At 36.2% G+C, this 9,701-nt stretch overlaps 1 protein-coding gene across 1 annotated transcript; it reads right to left on the minus strand.

The window, feature by feature from the left end:
- Positions 1-4,158: 4,158 nt before the first annotated feature.
- Positions 4,159-5,163, minus strand: LOC131856976 (uncharacterized). Its single transcript, XM_059208946.1, has one exon. The coding sequence runs from the start codon at positions 5,161-5,163 to the stop codon at positions 4,159-4,161; it is 1,005 nt and encodes a 334-aa protein (XP_059064929.1).
- Between the last annotated feature and the right edge of the window lie 4,538 nt (positions 5,164-9,701).

The following is a 9,701-nucleotide window of genomic DNA, read 5'->3' on the forward strand; positions in this document are numbered from 1 at the left end:
TGCCAAGTTCATGGAGACTTGATACATGCACCGACACAAGAATTGCAACCAATCACAACACCATGGCCTTTTTTTCAATAGGGACTTGACCTTGTGGGTAAAATCCATCTATCTTCATCCAACAACCACAAGTTCATCACTACCGCCACCGAATACTTCACAAAGTGGACTGAAGTTGTTCCACTTACTCAAGTTACTGGCAAGAAGATCGCCTCATTCATCCTTAATTACATCATCTGTCGATATGGTGTACCCATGTCTATCATCACAGATAACGGGCTTCCTTTCAAAAATCAAGATGTCCGTGAGCTCTATGAGAAGTTTCACATCCAACATCGCTTTTCCACTCCCTATTACCCACAAGGCAATGGTCAAGCCGAAGCATCAAACAAGAACATATTAAGCATCCTCAAGAAGACAGTCAATGATGTTGGTCATGATTGGCACGTTCAATTGAATCCAGCACTATGGGCATATCGAACTAGCATTCGAACCCCTATAGGCGCAACTCCCTACTCACTAGTCTATGGCGCATAAGCTATCTTACCTATCGAGGTCAAGATACCATCTCTATGGATTTCCTTGCACAATCTCATCGATGATGAAGCATACAGAGTATCCCATCTCCAAGACTTAGAGCTACTTGATGAGAAATGACAAGTTGCATACAACCACCTCAAATCCTATCAACGGCGCATGAGCAGTAGTTATAATCACCGAGTTAGACCTCGTACATTTGAGGTAGGTGATCTTATTCTTAGGGAAAATCATCGTAACCAACCAAACAAAGAACATCAGGGAAAGTTTGAATCAAACTGGTTGGGTCCATATGTTATCACTACTATATTTGGGTCCGAGGCATATCAATTGGCTACTTCAGAAGGAAAACCGCTAGTAGATCCAATCAACAACATGCACCTTAAAAAAGTTTATACATGAGCTGCACAAAGCATCAGGCTCCCATACATACCAGAAAAAAACCAAAAAACATTCAGATAAATGTCCCGAAGAAAATACAAAAATATCAAAATAGTAAAGAAAAATCATGCATCCAAATGGTGAACCACTCCAGTGGCACCTTGGGTAAGTGCGATGGTGAAAAACTGGCAAATAGGCACCACTCGTAAAGGCTATGGCTCCATTCTCTTTCAGACTTGTTGCGATCACATTCACTACATTCACTCATCTATCAGTCCAAAACCATGGCTTGTTATTGATCTGCAATCAAGGATAGTACTTCATGCATCTTGCATCCCACTTTTTCATAGTCATATCTAAAATAGCGGCAATGCCCTTAATCTAGTTGATGGAAGTGGATTCTACATTATTTTGTGATTCATTGGGTTCTTCATTCAAAACTATCTCACAAAATCCAAAAACATTGAAAAACTATCTCACAAAATCCAAAAACATCATTAACATCAAACAAACAAAAACATGGCAACACCTTGTACATACATTTTTCAAAGCAGATACCAAACAAACATTTTGAAATAATCAAACGATGACCACTTATCACATCGACCAAACAATTAACATCGACACACAAACTGTCTTAATAGGGATAAATCTTTCCTCACCAAAACAAAGACAAGATAACATTTTCTTTGACAAGAAAATTTTGTTTAAGCTATCAAGTACTTGGTCGGTTTGTTAGTTATTTATTCATTTATATCAGGTTCCTACACTACTCCGGGATATCCACAAGTGATTAGAGTGGTTGGGATGGTTCCTAAGCATTGTTTGTATGTCTTTTGCGAATTATTCCAATGAATTTTTGGGGCATGTACTAATGGTGTCTACGTGGGAAGTTCACTAAGCTATGTGATCTTATGCAAAATACAATCATGGATCACTACGGCTTGCTAACTACAGCGTATACCTTGACCATATGAGCATGAACCATTATGGAGGGTCCATATTCTTTATTCTTTATTTATGATGCTTGCTTGAAGGTACAATGCTCCATCCTTGATTCCTACTGCCTCATCCAAGATTGATACTACCATGCTCAATGATGAAAATAAAGCACTATGGATCACCATTCCATCTCATCTGTATATATTGCATTCCATTGCATTTCATCCATTCATACATTCATAATAGATGCATACCATGCATACATAGTAATGACAATGGATACTCTATTTTCCTCTTCTTCCATAGGAATGAGTCATAGGTCCTCCATTTCTTCTATCTAACATTGAACCCCCCTCACCCTCCCCATCTTGGTAATCAACATCACATACCCTACATCATCTCCCATCAACCCAATCAAGTCAATTACTCTGTCTACACAGGCACATCGACTCACACACACCTAGACTATCAACAAATACTCTGATCAAGTATCTTCGGGTCTCAACAGGTAATCAATTATGGCAAACCTAGACTACAACAGGTATTTATCATAATGACCTAGTCTCAACGGGGCTGCTATGATTCACCACAACCATCCATCACACGCACACACTATCAATTGATCAACCAATCAAACACAATCATAATAGACAATTACATCAATTGTCTAAGTCTCAACGAGTATTTTGCTTCAAATATCTTGACTTCATCAAGCAATTACATCAATTGTCTAAGTCACCATCAGGTCACTTTGATTCACTTACTCAGACTTTATCCTGTCCAAGCGACCAACTGACATCAACTATCATGCTTTGACTCGATCAGGGCAATTAAACCAATTGCACCAGATTGTTCAACTAATTTTGATCAATTATATAGCATCAATCAAAAGCACAACCACCACATTTGCACCGTATCTCCTGCATAACCTATGGGTACTCACTGGCTTGCCATTTCTCCGTATTCACTCTATTTTCTTCCATTATTTCACCATTATTGCTAATTTCTTCTATTCTACCTCCCCTCCACTTCTCATTCTTTTTCGAGAGATCACCCGATTTTTCAAAAAAAAACGGCCCATTTCTCGAGGGGGCATACCACCCACTAAATTAACATTTATGGGGCATATTTCTTCACACCTATTTTTCTTTCTTTGAAACGACGCAATAAACCACACTGTCTCAAAGAGGGGCAAATGTAGTCACATAAATCTGTCCACTTAATTAAATGAATATTTAGTATTTATTTGATTATTTAACCATCAATCAATAATTAATTAAATTAATATTTAATTAATTCATCTTAACCCTCTTCTCCTATTAATTAAATAAATTATTCAATTTATTTGACTTAATTCACTTAACCAAATTCAGACCATTAATTAAATAAATAAATCATATTTGTTTAATTAAATCTTCTCTCACATTTAAATAAATTAATATTTATTTAAATCCCCCAAAATCCCACCTCTCACATTTAAATAAACTAGCAATTGCACTTTGGTGTGCAATGGTTACGCCGAATAGAAGATGGTGAAATAAAAGAACAACAATAAAAACATTATATGGTATAGTATAGGTCCTATGGAATCAATGAAACAAGATTGTGATGTTACAATTTGTAGTATATCCAAAAATGAAAATATGATCAAATGGAAAAGCAAATTGGTAAAATGGAATAAATTTTTAACAAGTTAGACCATTTCAATGATTCATTGTATCAAGGTAATTATTTAATGAGCAAAATTAAGTAGAATCAATTAAAACAAGATTGAGATGGTAGGATACATCAAGTCTTTAACCATGTAAAGGTCATACATATTTTCAGCAACTGTAAGTGTTTGAAATAAATGATAGGTAGATTGATATGTTAGGGCCAAACCATTCTTTTGATGATTTCACACGTTATTACAAAACACAAAAAAATTGTCAAATAGAGTTTTTTAGAGCATAGTCCATATAAGGACAAAGAGTATTGGTTTGAACAAATGTGTGAACATGTTCTGTTTTAGTACAGGGACTTGTTTTTAACAATTTTGTAAATGATCCACTTATAAGAAATTCTGATGAAATAAAATAAAGGAAAATGAAATTTGGACTGGAACGAAAACATCATTTTATTCTCTAAATTTAAAAATTCATATAAGATTGGTGTTTGTTATTTTCAAAAGCATGGGAAAGTTAGAAGATTCAATGTGATAAGGGGGTGAAGAGCAAAAATCTGGAGTTGTTGTACTTATGTATGATCTGTTGAAGAGTTTGCATTTGACAACGTTGTTAGTCGTTCCTCTTCTTGTTTTCACCAAGCAACATATGGACTATGTTGTATATGTGAATATCTTTGGAATGTGAATGTAGGGTGTATGTGAAGACTTGTAAGGTCACGAACCCTTGAAATTGTTGTGAATGTGAGCCATTGGCGATCAGTATTGCCGATGTCAATTGTTGCTCTTTGAAGTGTGAGGCCTTGTGCTTTGTGAATTGTTAAGGCCCATGCCATTTTTAGTGGTAGATGACGGCGAAGACCACAACTAATTGGAACAAGAGGGATATTTTTTGGGTTGTCGTGGTCCCAAAATGGGCCAATGTAATTTTTGAATTGAACAACAACAAATAAGGGAAGTTCAGGTGGTATTTCACCACCATTATATACAATTTCTTTGACTTGTCCAAGTGCACCATTGACAAGTCCTGTTTCCACCCACAAGTTTGCAGATAACATAACTTCTTGGCCAATACATAAGAGGTTCTTACATTCAAGTTGTTCCTCATCTAGATTTGAGCATGTGAATCCCCTAAGTTGTTCTGCAATAGAAAGGGCAATAGGTTTTGCCATAGACAACAACATGCGTTTGTTATGTAATGATACCATTTCATTTGTTGCAAATAGGTGTGTGGATGATAAGAATATAGATTGCTCTGTAGAAGAAAGCGTTGAATTTGACCGAGACATTAAAAGTTGCCAATCTGCAATTGTAGGTTCTGCATTTCGTAAATTGGAGAGAAGTGCACGAAAGGCAATTTGAGCAGGTTGCTCTCCAGTTTGATGAAATATTTTTTTCAATGTTATAACTGTTATGAAGCTATGCCATAATGTCCCTCCACATGAAATTGAAGCATACATAGGTATGTCCTTGACAGGTGGTAGTTGGCCCAAGTCACCAAAGAGAATGATTGAGCGTCCTCCAAATTGGAGTTGGTTATGGGCAGGGAATGCCTCACGTAACCTAATATCAATGCGTTGTATTAACTTTGGACCAATGAAGCTCATTTCATCAATTATAATGTAGCGAATGAAGTACATGCTTTCTTGGAAGCTTGCTAATGTTTGTCCTTGTAGAGGGACCATTTATTTTATTGGAATTCGGAGTGCTGAATGAATTGTTGATGCTTGTATGTTGAATGCCGCAACTCCTTTTGGTGCAAGGAGCAGTAATGGTGATTGTCCAGTTGGTGTTGATCTTGTGAGTGTTGACTTTATGCTTTTTATGAGGTGTGACTTTCCTGTGCCTGTAGTTCCTTGAACAATAATTTTCAATGGTGGTTGCAAACTATTACCATGTAGATGTGAAATAACTATATCATATGCCCTTTGTTGTTGTATACATAGGTTATTTTGGCTCTACTGCTGGATAACATGCTAGGGTTGAAATGTTCGGTGATTGGAGTGTATGAAATTTGTAGCTTTTTAATTTTCTTGTGGACTGAAGTGATGTTCCCCCCAGTCATGATTCAAGTCAATATCACGTTGGCCAAGGATATCAAGATCATCCAGGTGAATAGGAAGTCCTAGGTATGAAGCTGACAATACTTGCCATTCATTAAGGATGCTTTCTGGCATTTGTTCTGCATCACTTGAAGGAGTGCTAGTATTGGATTTTTCATCTGCTTCTGGAGGCATGTGATGTACATGCCATGGGTTGTAGTTGTATGAGAACCTTTGCCACTGCGCTTGAATTTCATCATTTGTTGAGCTAAAATCCATTGCAATGTTGCGGAATGGGTGGTACAGTAATAGTTCACTCCAACAAAATGCTTGATAACTTTTTTCTTCCTCTACAGGAATGGTTGTGAATCATGGGGATACTCGAACTATTACTGGTGTGGCTCGCTCTTTCCATTGATCATGCTTTCTTGATGCATTGAAGGACAATTTTTTAGTTACTTCAATAAGAGACATTCTCTCTAATTATATTGGTCGTGCCATGTAAGAGGTAATATAGTTTGGATATGTGGTTGTATCTGTGGATGTGATTGGTACGCGTTGGAATTTTTTTTGGTTCACATTTAAAGAAAAAAACATTCTGCTACAAAGGGAGAGTGGTAGCTTTAGTAGAAGGTGGCAACTTTCTTGGGTACCTATATCATGATCCACAAGGTTGTCAAGAAGCATTTTGCAAAAAGCATTAGGATCTGGTTTATCGGACTCAAAGTTGATTGATATTCGAGATAACATTGCATGGTATGTTTCTGATTTGTTTTCAGCTTTAGCTGCATATTTTGCAATATATTTGATCACAGCATGAATTGAGAGAATAGGTTGGCAATCTACATTGGCTCTCCATATTGAGAGTATAAATGGGTTGTGAATATTTAGGCGGTCATCATTATGAGCAGGGGTGTGCGTAGGCTGGCCATTTGCATCATTAGAAAGTGATGACTTTTCTTTAATGCTCCAAGGGGCTTTATAACGGCACACAAGAGATGTCCCCTTCCTACAAATGCAGATTTGTATAGTACACTTTGTATGTCTTTGAACACGATTGGCCAATTCACAATAGTCAATGGAAGGATCACTTGACACTATCATGCTTGTGTCCATCAAGCAAGGGTTGTCAACAACGGATTGGTGGAACACTTGGTTTCTCAATTCAAGACTTCGTGGGTTCCATGCAAAGACATATTTATCAATGTAAGCAAGTGCATTTTGTACTAATTGAATGTTATTCCATTGTAATTTCCCAATGTCAGGTGCTTGTGGTAGCTAGAGGAAACCATGGATATGTGCAGAGCCTCTATGTTGCCATTCATACCTGGGAAATGATTTTTTTAGAAAAAAACAAACAAACAAAAAGAAGAGTAAGAGTTGATGGTAAAAGTAGAAGGTTGCAAAAGTTATACCTATACCAGTAGTCATTTGCGCCAATAATTTTTTCCAACACTTCTTCACAAAATGCAGTAAACCTGTGATGCATGTACATTTCAGTAAGGTGTGGATTTTGAACTATATTTTGTAACCTCCACCTAGCTATTGCATATGGACTTGTAGGTGTGGTGGATGGCATGATATTATGAAAGTCAGGCCATTTTGTATTAGTTGCACTGAGTGTAAAAAATAGAGTTGGACAACTAATTTGGATGACCATGTCTATAAGTTCCCCTCTACGTTGATTCCAGAATGGTTTTGTTACACGAATTGACGAGCTAAAGCGCATTAGTTGATCTGCAAGTTTGTCATCAGGCAAGTCCTTTAATCTGTGATGAATGTCAGAAATTGTTATAGGCATTGAATCATCAAGTTGTTTATGGAAAAATACAGATGCGGTGGCTTGACTTCTATGATGCATAAGTATATTCAATATGAAGTACCTAAACCTTGGGTGTTGACCAAACCTATTATCATGGTATTTTAAAAGATGGAGAGCATACTCATGTAGCTTAACTTCTTTGAGATGTTGTTGTTTGAATGCAGCTATACCTTTAGGGAACAAAGTAGGGAATGACATTACAAACAATCCTTCAGTATTGTATTCATTTATAGGAGATGGGGAAGTGGGTGGCCATTGAACTATAGGAGTTGGGCATCCTTTCCCTAGTTGTAGTAAAGAGTGTACTTCTTCGACCTCTTGCCGTGCAGGTGGAAGATTTGCCACAAATGAATTTGTCATTTGCAAGTTCTCTATCAATGGATCATCCTCTGTAACATCTTCTTGCATGGAACTTAGATCAATGGGATCAAGATATGAAGTTGTTGCATATAGCAGGTCAGATATATTGGTGGGGTTTATGAGTAAAGATGCTAATGCTAATTCATCTAATTCTACATCTTTGTAGTATGGGTCATATGAAATCTTATATTGTAATGCCTCATGGACACGTCCTCTACTAACATAGAAGTTGTATTGTTGTTGGCCAGTGCTTACCTTGTTTACTATTATCATGTCCAGTCCATCTATACGCCTGGGCAAGTGGGATGCAATTGAAGAAATATCTTGAGGAAAACAAATAGTGTGGCCACTATATTTTAGTTAGCCTCCTCTTGCATAGGTAACTTGAAGGACAGGGCTAATCCTTGCTATCAACATCTCCTCAACTTGAGTTAGTATTTGCAAACATCGATGTTGTTCACCAGAGTCCATGTTGTTCCAATTTGAGTAGCGGTGCCCATTTTTTTCTGTTGTGCATCGGTAACAAGTATCAATTCCATTAAATACTTGGGTTTTAACCATACAAATTAGACATGTTGAAATTTTTGAAATCTTGTCCAATTTGGAACGAAAGTTGTTTCTAGCAATGCAATATTTTTGACAAAATTTTGGGGGACTATGGATTTCAGTAATTGGGGCAAGTTGGCTTGTATGTTGGGTTTGGGGCACATGTGTTTCTAGATGAGTTGGAAAGTGGGGAGTTGATATTGTGGATGTGGAGGCCTCGCCAACAAAAAAGTGTTGGGTTTCTCATCTTCTTTTGTTAAGAATTTTTTTCCTTCCATGGTACCTTATGTGTTGCATTTGATTTCGATGAGCACGTCTTTCTACCACTGTATCATTTTGTATTTCCATGGCACAGTGTGTTGAGAATGAAAGTGATATGATCTATATGTGAATGAAGATATATGAAATATAAATATATAACAAATCAATAATCTGAATTGAAGACATGTATCTATTTGCAAGAGTGGTTTTAAAATATTGATATACCAAAAAAAGTGCAAGTGTAATGTGAAATAGCATATGAAATCACTATATAGAAACTTGTGAGATCAATTGTTCGAAAAAAGAAATTTTGATCATATATTTAAATAATACAAGATATGTTGATTTATACATATGTTTATTTGAGGTTGATTATTTTTACATATATAGAATGTTTGCATTAATTTTTCATCTTGTGTTAATTAAAGTAAATTTAGAAGCATTATTTTAAGTAACATGACTAAGTACAATACATGATGATGACATAAAAACTTGTTTAAATATATTTGTAAACATACCATAAATAATACAAAATAGTTTGATATATACATTTGACAAAAAATATCTTTACATATATGGACAAGTCAAATACATAATATTGAAAAAGATATACAAATTGGATACATATCCATAAATAGTGTCAAATGTAACTTTTAGGTAGGCTTAATGGCTGTAATAACAATGCTTTGTGTTTCGTGGCCACCAAATGGAACCATTTTAATGTTGAGATCAAATAAAAATTGACAATCAATAGCATTGCTCAATATAGGTTCCACAACATCAGGTTCTGCCAGAAGAAGCTGAAAATCTTCTGCACCAACACCTAACAAGGTATTTGATGGTCCTTCGAATGCGGTAACTTTAAGAAGTTCACCTGTTTCATCTTGCAAGTCCATTTTAAGCATGTAGCTAAAATCGCATTCAGAGATATCAATAGAACACTTTGGGCATTGAAATGTGTTGGGTGAGCTTTACACAACTTTTTTCTTCATTTTTTTTGTCCATGACTTGTGGACAAGAAAGGTAGTAAAAGTTGTCCAAGTGAAGTTTTGATAGTGGCCTTCACACATACATTTGTTTTTTCAGGAAAGCTTCCATCAGTAATAGATGAAATATCTATTGGTTTATCAAATCTGTGGGGGGGAAG

This window comes from Cryptomeria japonica, chromosome 7 (genome assembly GCF_030272615.1).
Source record: "Cryptomeria japonica chromosome 7, Sugi_1.0, whole genome shotgun sequence".
NCBI lineage: Eukaryota > Viridiplantae > Streptophyta > Pinopsida > Cupressales > Cupressaceae > Cryptomeria > Cryptomeria japonica.